Source organism: Natator depressus, chromosome 7, assembly GCF_965152275.1.
Source record: "Natator depressus isolate rNatDep1 chromosome 7, rNatDep2.hap1, whole genome shotgun sequence".
Classification (NCBI taxonomy): domain Eukaryota; kingdom Metazoa; phylum Chordata; order Testudines; family Cheloniidae; genus Natator; species Natator depressus.
Genome location: NC_134240.1, coordinates 97954590 through 97968813, shown reverse-complemented (window position 1 = coordinate 97968813; position 14224 = coordinate 97954590). Strand labels below are relative to the sequence as shown.

Below are 14224 nucleotides of genomic sequence, written 5' to 3'. Positions count from 1 at the left end.
CTAAAACAGGGTCATACTCCCAAAGTCTATTAATCACATTCAAATTCTCCTCAGTTATAGAACCTCAATACTCTAATGTATTCACCTATCCCCCGTGACATTTGAATTATCACAGTTTTACTGTATTTTTGCCTACAGACAATGTAGCTCCCCTCTGTTAATGACAGTCACGATAAGGAAAGGTATATTTAGTATTGGCCATTGAATGATTAAAATATGTATGGTTATGAAATATAATTACCAGAGAAACATAGCTGCACCAGACCAGATGTCACCGGTTTGTGTCTAGTCCCTGATCTTACTAATATATAAACATATGACTAACTTTATAGATGTAAGTACCCCTATCTATGTAAGTCAATGGAACCACTCACATACATGAATTTAGGCACAAGCTTCAGTCTTTTTCAGAATCAGGGCCCTTTTTTGGTACCTTGGCTACCACAGTGGCAAGTACTTGATGTTTCAGGGAAAAGTTCACTCAGAGCACTAGCTCAGTTATGCAACAGTGTTCTGTGGGGAAAAGAAGATGTTACACTATATCTTCCCTTTTGTATCTCCCCAAATTATATGCCCGGCATGAGAGTTGATAATCCTTGTGACATTTTGACACTTGGACTTGTGGTTGCAAATGTTAAAAGATCTATTGCTTTTTGGATTCCCCCAAACTATTTGCCCATGGCAGTGAATTTCCACAGATTAATTACACACTGTGTAGGAAAGTATTTCCTTCTATCCATTTTAATTATTTGCCTTTAGAGATCACTTCATTTATGCATTTCCACAAGGTCTGAAAATGTTCAAACTTGGCAACGATATAAAGAACTACTTTAGTACAGTCAGAATACACAAAGTGCAGCACAGCACAGTTACCGCCCTAGCTAGACGATACATATATGATACATTGCACCACTAAGAAAGATAAATCTAGTTCCCCGGAAGGTTTATGTTTTGTTTTGTTTTATAAAGATGCAAATTCTGACCTTTTTAGGGATGTTTGCATCTCAGGGTAGTTTTCTCTCCCCTTTGTTCTGTATCTTGCACAGATGGGAACTGTTAGGGGGCTTATTCCTTCACCCACTTACTTCCCTGGTCCTTCTCGCATGAACAGAGAGCAACAATACCCGAAGTCCAAAGGTGCAAACAATTCGATGTTTATTGGGGTGAACTTCCAGCAAGCATGATTCCAGTTTCTTTCCTTAGTGTCCCCCTTCCCAGCTCTGACACCACAGAGCCTTACACCTGTGTCCCTGTTCCCATTCCTGCCCTTAGCCAAACATTATTCCAATTTCCTTACTCCCATTCCCCGTTCCCATTTCCCCCTTTAGCAAAACATGATTGCAATTTCCTTACCCCTATTCCCTGTTCCCATTTCCCCTCTTTAGCAAAACATGATTCCAATTTCCGCACCCCCATTCCCTGTTCCCATCTCCCCCACCCACACATCCACCCTCTCCCACCCACGCCCACTCACTTCCTCATTGACTACAGATTATATAGTAAAACTTGAGTTCTGCTTAGCTATACCTTAACCAATCATTTTCCTGAAATTTAACTAACCAATCCTAACATATTGTAACATGATTATGTAACCAATTATATCCCACCACCTTAATTAGTTTACACCCAGCAAAATTAATTATACAGCAGACAGGAACAATCACAGAACCAGACAGAGATTATACAGACAAACAATAGCAAAGTGGGAACTATAATGACAAAACAATACAGAAGTGAGGATTTCACATCCCAGTATTGATAAGTGAGTTCTTGTCAGACAGGATGCTGTTTCCTTTTACATTTTCTAGGCACTTCCCTTTCTCTGGAGGTGACAGGCATTACCAGGACAGGACTGTTTTCCTAACAGCCCAATAGCACCTTCTTTCAATGTGACTAGTTTGGAATGTGAGGATGTGACCGGTCGCTTCCTAGCTTATGGCTGCCTCTGCTGCTTAGCCAAAGGCCTTAGCCTAAGCACAGGGCCTCAGACTGTCACAGTAAGAGAAGGCCCTTACACCAGCAGACAGTGATTTTGATTCTCTCTTTTATACCTCTAGAACTAGCCAAGTGATAAGAATACACCTAAATTCTTAAAGTACAGGCCTTTGCAGACAGGCCTGAATATCTATATCCTAACAGAAACTTTTAAAATGGAGGCTCCTCTGACTCCTTTGCAAACACCTCACAGTGATATACTGCTTTCCCTCTCTTTGCTTCTTTCTAGAGTCCAGACAGACAAGGTCCAATAAGCTCCAGCACACTTTCAATGGAAAGAAAGGGAGATCTATAGATGGAGTTTCCCTACCACATATGGATGGATCGGAGCTGGGGGAGAAAGGGAACAAAATGGTCCACAGGTAGGTGTAATCCAGTATTTTATAGCCTAGAAGCCCTTTCAACAATCAAGAAAACAGTGCACAGTTCTTGTGCATGCCACCTTCTTCTATATTTCTTCAAACAGAAACTTTGATATGGCAACACACTGGAAGGTAAGAGATCTGGGTTCTCTGCTCTGTTACTGAGTCACTTTGTGACCTGGGGCAAATCATTTCACCTTTCTGTGACTCCTCTGCAAAATGAGGACAATCATGTTTACCCACCTTTGTAAAGCACTTTGAGATTAGTGGATGAAAGGCCCTGTATAATTGTGAATTGTTATTGCTTATTGTTATTAATTTGATTTTTCCATTGAAGACAAAGACCACTGAAAGTGCTAACTTGTAGTAACCCATGGAAATACTGTTGTGTCATCTTGGATAGTATTAAAGAATAACTCATGGCATGGCTTTCCTTCAGTTAAATTACCAGAAAATCAAACAAGAAAAACTGGGAAAGATGAATGAGTTTAAGAAAAAAACTGGAAGCAAAAGTATAATGCTCATCTTATTTACATTACATGGGTAAGTGGAAAAATATGATTGGTTTTCTATACCTATGACATTTCAATGAGCCTGGTGCAACAGTGCTCGTTTGATTGAGGAAACCTATTGAACAAATGTCATACCAGACTTACAGAAAATATTGATAGTCATGAAAAGGCTCTATACAATCAAATCACCAAACATTATTATGGATAAAATGGGGAGGTTGGTTGTTTTTCAGTCTGTCAATAGGAAGGTTATTAACGGGGTCTCAGAACAACTAGAAATCTTGTTACCCACCTGCAATTGGCTACACAACTACATTTCAGAAAGACTCTGAGTAAACTTTCATCTTACTTTCAGTTCATTCCTTAAAAAGTATTAGAGTCTATTTACTCCAAAGAATTTGCTTTCAGTAAGGAAACATAACACAATTTAGCACAGTCCCCTCATTCTTAATGATTCACATACAGGGATTTTTTGGGTTTCCAAGCAACATAACTCTGCAGGTAATTAAAGCAGCTAAACTTCTGAAGAGTAGATAATGATTGAAGAAAGACAAACACACCTGAGTTGAAATATATCAAAAAGGAAACACACACACACTTCTCTGAAGTTTTCCAAAATATCTCACAATGAAAATATGACTAATGCCTGAAAACTGTGTGTCTACATGTGTAAGAAAGACAGACAGAGAGAATATTCAGTGCAATCACAAATAAATCAGAAGATCTTTTTTGGGGACAGACGTAACAAGAAAACAGGCAACTCTCCTCTTCAGGGGAACCTATGATTCCATTAATGTATTTGTGTAGAACAGCCCATAATTATCAATTCCATGGGACAAACCTTCAGCCCAGCCTAATTCAGACCTTAATTTTTATCCCGGGTGTATTTTACCAGCACAATTTACATGACTTGAACATGGCTGCACTGTAACTTCTGAGCATGAAAAAGTAGGTCAGCTGCTGAGATGTGACCATCTCATTCTACAGCTCCTAGTGCAACACATTTTTTGTGCTAATATTGCTTAAACATAAGAGATCTGATATAATTACACCAGCACTAGAAACTATTAATTCTTGAACAGGCCTCAGTATTTCTCAAAAAAATATGCCCAAGAACATGTGCTTACCAACATGTCCAAGGGGTGGGGGGGCTGCAACCACTTTCTCTTCCTTTATGCTAGACAGGGGAGGGGAGTTCCTGAAACTTTTTTCTGTTGTAACACGGGTTCAGGATATGGACAAGCCGGAGAACCTATGGCTTATATGTTCTTCCAGCGTCTTGAGGTGCCTCAGCTCAATTCACCCCCTCATTCTAATAAGGAAGAAAAATCACTTTGCTTAGTCCAAAATCAGTCATCCTCCACTAAAGTGCAACTGTATTCATGGTCAGGCAGTCAGTATTTCACGTAGTTCGGAAAGCATAATTACAATTTCACATCAACTTCCAGTCTCCCTTTAACCATGACTTGCCATGTGTAAAAGTGAATTGAGACAAATCCTCAAGGTCTCTCACACATTTGGGAAGGACCAGTTCCCCTCCTTCCAGCCACATCCTTTCACCTACAAACACATGCACATTTAGATGGCTGTGGGCACAATACTTGGATCAGTGGGGCACATGCGGCTTCAGACAGTCTGACTCCACAGACCAACTATGACAAGGTGGTTATATTACATCTGCAATGCCTGTGAACACTACTGACATGGAACATGGGAGGCCTAATGATGGCTCCAGAAATTAATCTTTTGCACCACCAAATGCAAAGCTGCTGCCAAGTGCCAGGCAGGGAAAACAGGATCTAAAATATTTTGAACAAGCTCGTAAATAACCAGAGTAAATTCTGTAGCATTTGCACAGAATTTTTTTCAAAGTTTTGCATTACTATGCAGTATGGGAAACTTGATTTGGTTGCAAGTACACAAATGTGGAACATATGGTTTAGTAATATAATAAGTACACTGGAACATACACACACCTGTTAATGTCTGATCCATGAAATTGGTTGCCATGAAAGTCACAGCTGGCGTAGATACAGCAGCAACCCTGGTGACTTGCGTTGGCATCAAAGGAGTCATATGAGCATCCACTCTAGAAGCAGCACCTGCATACAGACAATAAGAAAAACATTACTTTTTTCCCCACTAGATACATTTACTAAAAATCTACTTTGCTTGTGCAATCTAATTTCAAAATGACTTTATTCAGTTGTCATTAAATATAACTGGGCAAATACTTCAAAACATTTTTGTGAATAATCATTTGAATGTTTAAACTAATCTATTTTCACTGTGTTCATGCCACTTTTTGTGTTTGTTCATAGAGACAGTGAATTTTAAGCAAATATTTGAGAGTAATCACAGAAGGTGATTCTGAATTAGTTCATATGGAACAGTTTTACCAGGAAACAAATTTTCAGGGATATGCTCATCCAATCAAGGAACAGAATACACCAAATAACCTATTTGCCCATCAAAACTAACCAACACAGCTCTATTTTCTAATATGGATTCCTCACAATGAACTGCTTCTGGACAAGAATTATTCTCCAAAATTATTTGGCAAATGATTTAAAACAAGAGTACATCCAAGAAACTCACAATTTTCTCACACAATTCAAAAACTGAAAAAGTCTAAATGAATCAAATACATTATTTATGATGAATTAGTCACTGTCGCTCAGCTCTATTGCTAAATCTATGCTAATTAAAACTGAGCTACTTAGTCTTTAAGATACATTTCAATTTAGAGCTACTGCAAAATTCATTGTTAAAATTTAAGCATTAATTTTGAGGTATGTGTGAGTTTATCCATATAATGTCTACTCTGGCCAAGCATGATGCAATATGACCAGATTTTTCCAGTCTTTTGCTTCATTGAATAGTATAACTGTAGTTGGGGTAGTTGTCAACCCCCGTTTTTCTATGTTATACAGTAGTTCGTGGGGAATATTTCTGTAGTACTTGCTCTTTATTGTAGCAGGAATACACAAACATTCCATAAAAACTCCATACACACACTTGGAGTCTTTTGAATCGCTAATTACAAGTTTTTGAGGGAAGGTTAATAAGCAAAACTATTAACAACACATAAAATATTGATCATACTGTTGACTATAACCACCAATTCACAAAATAAATGATATATCTTAAATCAGACTTATTCCTTAAAAACTACTGTTTGTGACTGTTTATACCATTGGTGGCAACTCAGTCTGGTATTTCTTATTCATATCTGAGATATAAATAAGCATATACAAAAATGTTAGGACTTTTACATGCTATAACTGGCACCACAAGTACTTTAGAACTCAGTTGTCAAAGATACATAATGCATCCTAGCCACAGACAATTGAAGAGACTTGGCATGTTCAAAGGGTCACACATCTTAGCATATATATCCCCTAACGGATTTTATATAAGCTGCTCATGCAACGAGAATAGAATAAACTACTCCTGTTGAAAGTCCAGTAACTCTCCCCCAGCTCCTCCAGCTTTGATATTCAGGAGACAACAGTGAGATCTATTATTTGACTGAGAGAAACTGCCCCAGAAAGTGGTGCAAGCCACAGTAATTGAATCACTTACACCTTTGGCAAACTCTGGGAATGTATTGTAGTGACCTATGGCAGAGCGATGAAGTGGGTGATTTGATCTGTAGGCTTTGTCCATCTCTAGTTTCTAAGGCACAGATTGTCCTCACCCAGCATGGGAAGGGCTAGGACCAAGGGAAAGTCCCATTGACTCCTGTTGCACAGTTTAAAATGATCCTGTCACAAATGGGGTTCTGGCTCCCAATAGGGATAAACTGCCAGGGTCTCTTTTACTTGTCACAGACTCTTCAACTACTGAAGGGGTTTCTACAGCACAGAGGAGTCTGCTAAAAACGTAATGAGTACTCAGGCTGCTTTAACTTTAATTGGTTTCCTGTTGGTGGGAACAACGCTTAACACCCATATCCACCTTTCAACATGGAGTCTGGGGACTATACCACAGAGGTGTCTCACCTCCACTCTGAAGCAGTGGAAGATCCCCATGCACAGACTTGGGCATGCATGATCTGGGCCCAGAATCTCTACAAAAATACATCTCCAAGATCACTGACTAATATTTACTGTCTTTTCCAGTTAAAAGGTTATAAAGTTGCTAGTTTAATACATTGTTTCTCCTATTATCAATTACATTTTCCCAAATGAACATTGAATTTTAGGCTATAAACCAGCACCATGAGGTCTACCTTGCTCACAGGTGAAGAGGATTTAAAAAACACAGTAAGTCATTTTAATGGTGCTCCATTTTTTATAAGACTTGATCTTTTACTGCAACAGAAGTGGCAAAAATGTATAATTTATTAAAGTAATAATGCTTTATAGAACTAGAAAGGAAAAGTTCTTTTTAAGGGTTAAAATTACAAAGGAACCACCTAGGAAAAATAAACAAACAAACAAACAAACAAACAAAAGCTCTGCCAAAAATGACAGGTACTTGAGAAAGCGCTAGGAGTTATTTAAGGCATTAAAAGGATGGGATAGATTTTTTCAGTTCAGTGAATACTGCCGGTGATGCATTTTTACAATATAAACTACTATAAACCAGGATGGCTCCAAGACATCATAACATGGCACAGGATAGAGGTAAGGTGATTTAGTCATTTCAACTTTGTTTCATTTTTGTGTTGTGAAAGCAATGCAGATAGGAGTGGCACCAGCCCAGCAGGGATGCTTTCCAGCTCTAATTGACATCAGGAATATGGGACAACCATAGACCAAATGAGATCCAAATGTGCTGAGAGCATTGTGGAACTATCAGAGTTATTGAGGAGCAAGGATCTGAACCTATGTAGATGGATAGTTATTTTGGGGTCAGAAGTGATGAGTATGCTGCTTTTGCTATTGGCACTTAAAACTACTGGCATATTAGTAGTACATAGTTTTGGAATACATAGTTTCCTTTAACCACAGAGTCAATTCCAGCCCTTCAACCTTCTGAGGTTGATAAATTGCATACTGTGCATGTGTGTACTCTGCGCGAGGGACTTTCAGCTGAGATCTTAAAATGTGAGGCATGTCTGCTTCAAATGAGTACATTAATGATCTAATAGCACTTTTCTATAATAGTAGGAGTTGGGCCTGTGTTCTGTTCATGCTGTGCAGTGGTAATGGTGGGGTTACCTTGGGATCCAAAAGTAGCTGCATGTCAATGGCACTGTTTTTCGACATACCTTGGGAGCTAGTGCAGCAGGAAGGAAAGGGACTCTGCAAGTCTTCCATATGAAGCAAAGATTTACATCAAACAGGATTCAAACAGGAGCAAAAAGCCTTAAATCATGCAATACATGGAAAAGGAATGCATTATACATTAAGGAGCACTTTTATCTTTGTATTGCGGTAGCATCCAAAGGACCACATCAGGACTGGCACCCCATTGTACTTAATGTTGTACTGACACACAAGTAAGTGTGAAAAACACCAGGAGGGAAGGGTCCAGATGTTGTGATGGTAATAGAAATAAGATCACATGGTTGCATAACCCATGGTGGTTCAAAATCATCTGAAATACTAAATACAATTAGCAATCCCTAACTGCTGTACAATCTAGCCATGCATGGTTGGCTGATTTCTTGTAGGCATCGGAACAGATGTGTGTCTTAAGGGATATGAAAGATGAGAGGGCAGTGGCATTGTGGACTAATCCAGGAGGGCTTTCCAAGCACAAGGGGAAGCATGGAATAAAGCAAGGAAATGATTGCGGAAGAAGCGGTCAAATGAACAGCCTAGGCTGGAAACGTTTGGCGGAGCAAAAGGGATAGGAGAGTCGATGATGCCAGAAGACCTCTCTGGTCTGCTTAACCTCCTAACAAAAACAGCCCACAGTCTTCTTCCTGCTACCCTCATCCCTTTGGGAGAATAGTTGCCTGCTAGCAATTACCCTTGATGAGCCAGTAGGGGTTACTTGAGGGAAATGCAGAAAAGTTTAATTGCCAGCAGCTGTGGGAAACACTCCAGTAAAGAAGCATTTCATTATCCCTTCTTATTTTTAGTCATTAAATCAGTAACAAGAAATTCCTACAAGACATCTGAGTAGCATGAGCAAGGAATCACTTTGCAATGTACTGTAATTAATTTAATACAGAGACACTCAATGGAAGTCTCCAAAACAGATCATACGGAAGAGATTAATTAGATACCATAATAATAGGCACCTTAAATAGCGTTTTACTAAATATAGAAGCCTTTGAACTTGGCAATCGCTAACAAGATATCAAACCATTCTTCAGTTCGAGGAGATTCAGGTGGTGATTACTTTTTTAGGGCCTGCCTCTGCTCCTATTGAAGACAATGACAATACTTATATTAATTTTTAAAAGAACAGGGTCTTAGAAAATAAATGTCAGAGCGGTAGCCGTGTTAGTCTGTATCAGCAAAAACAACGAGGAGTCCTCGTGGCACCTTAGAGACTAACAAATGTATTTAGGCATAAGCTTTCGTGGGCTAGAACCCACTTCATCAGATGCATGGAGTGGAAAATACAGTAGCAGGTATAAATACATGAAAAGATGGGAGTTGCGTTACCAAGTGTGAGTTCAGCCTAACAAGACAATTCAATTAACAGCAGGATACCAGGGGAGGAAAAATAACTTTTGTAGTGGTAATGAGAGTGGCCCATTTCAAACAGTTGACAAGAGGGTGTGAGTAACAGTAGGGAGAAATTAGTATGGGAGAAGTTAGGGTTAGCTTTTGTAATGACCCAACCACTCCCAGTCTTTATTCAGGCTTAATTTGATGGTGTCCAGTTTGCAAATTAATTTTGGTTCTGCAGTTTCACGTTGGAGTCAGGTTTTGAAGTTTTTTTGTTGAAGAATTGCTACTTTTAGGTCTGTTACTGAGTGACCAGGGAGATTGACGTGTTCTCCTACTGGAGCAATGCCCCTCTGCATCAGGAATTATAACGTTCAAAAATCAGAGGGAGAACACTTAGGACTCCTCGTTGTTTTAGAAGATAAAGTAGCTCTGAGGAACAACCACTGCTCACAAGGGTTCTACCATCTGAGTCTCAGGTGTCTCTGAATATATAAGAAATCTCCACAGAAGATCACTCATATAAGGTGTCCCTCTGTCTTACAAAGCCTTCCCACCATATCCTTTGACATATTGAGTAAAATCTTGTTTCACATTTATTGGAAAACCATTTCTTAAACTATAATTGCTATGATTTATACTACATAAGCATGTTCAGAAACTAAATATATAATATTTATTATAGAACAAGGGATGCCATTTTAGATTGTTTCCTTTAGCTTTGTAAAATAGTATTAATGATAACAAGGAGGAAATATTTTTCCTATCACTTTAAACAATTACAGAAACAGGTTACAATGATATTCACTCTTCTAGACTCTTCTAATTTGGGTGAGGCAAGAATCAATATGTACATAATGAGTTTCTTGTTATCTCCCTTAGGAAGGAATAGACAGGGAAGGCTAGATAACTAGTTTGAATTTATTGAAAAGGGTCATTTTCAAGATAATGACAAGCTTCATTAAGAAAGTTAGAGAGAAAATGTCATGCTTTGTTCTCTCATATTATCAACATTTTAATATTTCCCTGTAATTTCCAGGCAGACTCTAGGAGCCAAATTCCCTGAAAGCCCATACTACACTATACTGCTGGGTTATTCCCTAGTGGCAGACCATATTCCAAAAGAGAAGGCTGTGGAGGTGCAATGTAAACACGATATCTTATACTGAAATTGGAGCCACTGGCTGGAAAGTGGCTATGCCCAGTGTGGCCGGTGCGTCAACTGATGGAGTAGTTCTACGGATATTCTCCCACCAGCACAACTCCTCCACAAACACAAGCCATTAGAACTGCTCCCTAATGGAAAACCCACGGAAGACAAGAGCAGAAACGATGCTTGCCTTTTGCCATGGAATTTATACCTCACTATACCAGTTTTTGCCTTTGACTGAGAGACATCAGAGTGGCTAGTGTCTATAGTATATATCTGAATTCACCCCAGACAGATGATAAAAAAAACCTCTGAGTAACTGATGAAAGTCTAGTCTATGAAAAGAATATAGAAAGTCAAATTATTTTCCTGCTGGAAGGTTTGCAGCTGCTGGGGTTTTTTTTTTGTTTAACATGAGAGTGAACTTAGTGTTCATTACAATTTACTGATAACGCTTGTGTTCCTCCACATAGCTTTGCCTAAGGTTCTTCAGTATTTACAATGACTTCCAATTATGATAACCTGAGTAGTGGTTCAATGATGTAGACAAATGGCAATTAAGATGAGACCACCTTTTTGCTTGTGAGCTAAGAAAGGGTTTGAACTCAGGTCTGATACATGTGGCCAATCCCACACCTCCACCATATGGAACTAATGCATTGATCAGGTGACCTTGCCTGAGATAAGATATCATTTAATGTATATATTGGGCCTGATCCTGAACCTCTGAAGTTAATGGGAGCTTTGCCATTGATGTCAATGAGTTCAGGATTGAGCCCAGATCACCTGAAGTTTGATATCCTGTCTTCCTTTATAGTTATTTCAACTTTGACACCCTCAAACCACAGATTTATATAAAAAAGTAATCAAAATAACTCATTTCTGATTGCCCACATTGATTTAATCTTTTTAGAAATGCACTGAATTCCTTAGTCACAGCTTTGCTGCTGTTGAGCTGAAATATCATTATAAGCACTTACAACAATTATTCTCATTTCCTATAGTGAAAAGCAATGGAAGTATTTCCATTTGGAGAACAAAATAAAAAAATATTAGAGATGAGCTTGAATTAGAACCCCAAGTCTATCCCTTCGCATCATTTATTTTGCAGGGGAAGGAGGAGATTCGGGTTCCTATCTGAAGATCTAAATCTTTCTCTGTGGTTTTCTTTCTAAGTCGGATTCAGTTCAGATACAGCACCAAATGCTACAAATCTAACAAGAACAGCTCGTCTGGAGAGAGTTCCATATTTTTGGGCCAAAATCTTGAGAGAACAGCAACCTGACCCAAAACCTGAACCCCAGTCATGGCTTAGCCACCATGACTTACAAGGCAGCCTAAAGAAAAAAAAACTAGAACTTTATGAAAACTATTTTAGAATGCATATGAGAAAGTCACAAACGTAAAACTAGTGCAGTGCCGTCCTGTGGCTTGCAATTTATTTCATGTTTGCAGGAACAAAGAAAATCATTCCGTGACTATCTTGACTACCACAGTTCAGTGCAACTGCACTTCTATTCCCCCTTTGTGGTCCAGCAAGGGCACCCACTCCAGGCTCCTGACTCCTCAGCTGCCACCTCTCTTGGGCAGAGACCCATCTCCCTCTCTCTCTCTCCCCTCTCCTGACCAGGGTTTTCCCATGCTGCACAATTCCCTTTGAACACGGAGTTCCCTACCAAGTCACACTGCCTAAGACTCTATACTTGTCTCTCTCTCCAGAGGCTACAAACGGTGTAATTACCTACAAGCATAAATTACTATAAAGCCCTTTCTAAGCAAGCAGATGTATTCTTAATGTTACATTACAGAAAAAAAAATATAAAACCATAGAAGACCCTACACACATGCTAATAAGTTTACCAGAGATCACCTCAACTCCAACCTCAGGTTCTGGCAGGTGTCAGTCCTTCAAACCCCATCAAAGGTTTTTTTGTGTGATCACAAATTCATAACAACTTCAGCTCAGAACAAGCATACCGGTGTATCTGTGTGTCACTCCTTTATACAGTTTGGGCCTTTGATCTTGGGACCCTGGGAACAGGTAATCAACAGACCCTCTTCTCAGGGCATAGCTTCAAAGAGCTGGGTTTTTGCATAACCGTTGGCAGGAGGGAGAGAATTTGCATTCACTTCTCCCTAGATATTTCCCAGGAAATTGACTACACACATATTGTACCAAAGTTCATTCTTGTCTGCTATATTGTTCAATATAGTCCTCCGATCATCCAGGCCCACAATAATACATAACTTTTTGATTTAATACAATGGACTCCAAAACCTAATTTAAAAATGTGTCTCAAAGATATTAAAGGAAGCTGCCATATCTGTCACATTAACCACACATAGTCTGAGATATGAATGAGCCAGCAATTCAAAGCTAGGCATGCAAAATGCTCACAAATATATGCACACAAATGGTGAGATGTCTAGGCACATCAGGCATCTGCATACAAAAATTAGGGATGCATAAATACATAATACAATTATGTATGTCTAACTTTAGAAATCGGTGTGACTGTATTTGTTATGGTATATATTTCATTATTTCTTTATAGCTTGCCATATGATTTATATACATGCACCTTTTGAGCGGTTCATTCTATTCATTCTGTCAACATGTGTGTTGTATGTTCAGACATAATTCTCTATATTTCATTGTCTCTTTAGCTCTTTTCTCAATGCTGATTTATTTTCACATTTAGTTACAATAAAATTAATAGTGCAGCTCTCACCACGTACGAAAAAATTAGTTCACATCTCTCATCCAATTCATTCAGCCTTTTTTTTTTTCCATGTGTATGAACCATGTTCCCTTATTCAGTTTAAGTGTATCTTGTGCCCATCCCAATACACTTGATTGATGTAAGGCAATCATATCCTTTAAGGAATAAATATTTGTGATTTTTAGCACTTCATGATCATAAAAAAAGCAATCTTTGCAATAGATTGCTTTGGTATGCAAATGCTAGATAAGCACTAAGGATTTGGTTTAATGTCATAATGTAACATAAGCTTTCAAAATGAACTTAATATAACCTTCAGGAATGGAATATTACCTAAGCACAAACCACAAAAAACCTAACACACACTCACATCTACAGTGAGCATTTTATGATTAAGTTAAGGAATACTGTGTTGCAAAATGATAATGAAGTATTCAACATTTATTTAAAAAATACAAGCAACTTGTGTGTAAGTGTAACTATGCTCAGGGAAACATTACTGGAAGTAATGAGACCATATCTGCTGGAGGTTCAGAAATCTGAAGAGTTATTGCAAATGAATCAATGTCCTGGTTTGCATATTTGATGAATACATATTACCTTATTTATATAAATGACAGAAAACATCCTGAATACCAGAACTTAAGACTGACATGGTTGCAGCATGGAATGAGCTTTAGGAACATAGCATTCTCTATTATCCAGACTGGCTCTGGTATGGTCTCGGGGCAGTATCCAGGTAACTCTGACAGCTCCTTGGGGCTCTGCCCCTGGTTCAGGACTGGGTGGAGGTCTGCAATTGAGGTGCTTGTTTCCTGACTGGGGATGGGGAGTTCTGCTGTCAGCTGAGGGATGCTCTGCCTGGGGTGCTGGCTCCTTGCTGGGTGCCTAGAACTGGCGTCTTATT

The 14224-nt window shown here is 38.9% G+C and overlaps 1 protein-coding gene across 1 annotated transcript in view; it reads right to left on the bottom strand.

The window, feature by feature from the left end:
- The window catches only part of TCERG1L (transcription elongation regulator 1 like), a 228077-nt gene that overhangs the window by 75097 nt on the left and 138756 nt on the right, over positions 1 to 14224 (bottom strand). The window contains 1 exon segment of the mRNA XM_074959139.1: positions 4846 to 4971. Within this exon segment, the coding sequence (XP_074815240.1) occupies positions 4846 to 4971 (126 nt within the window).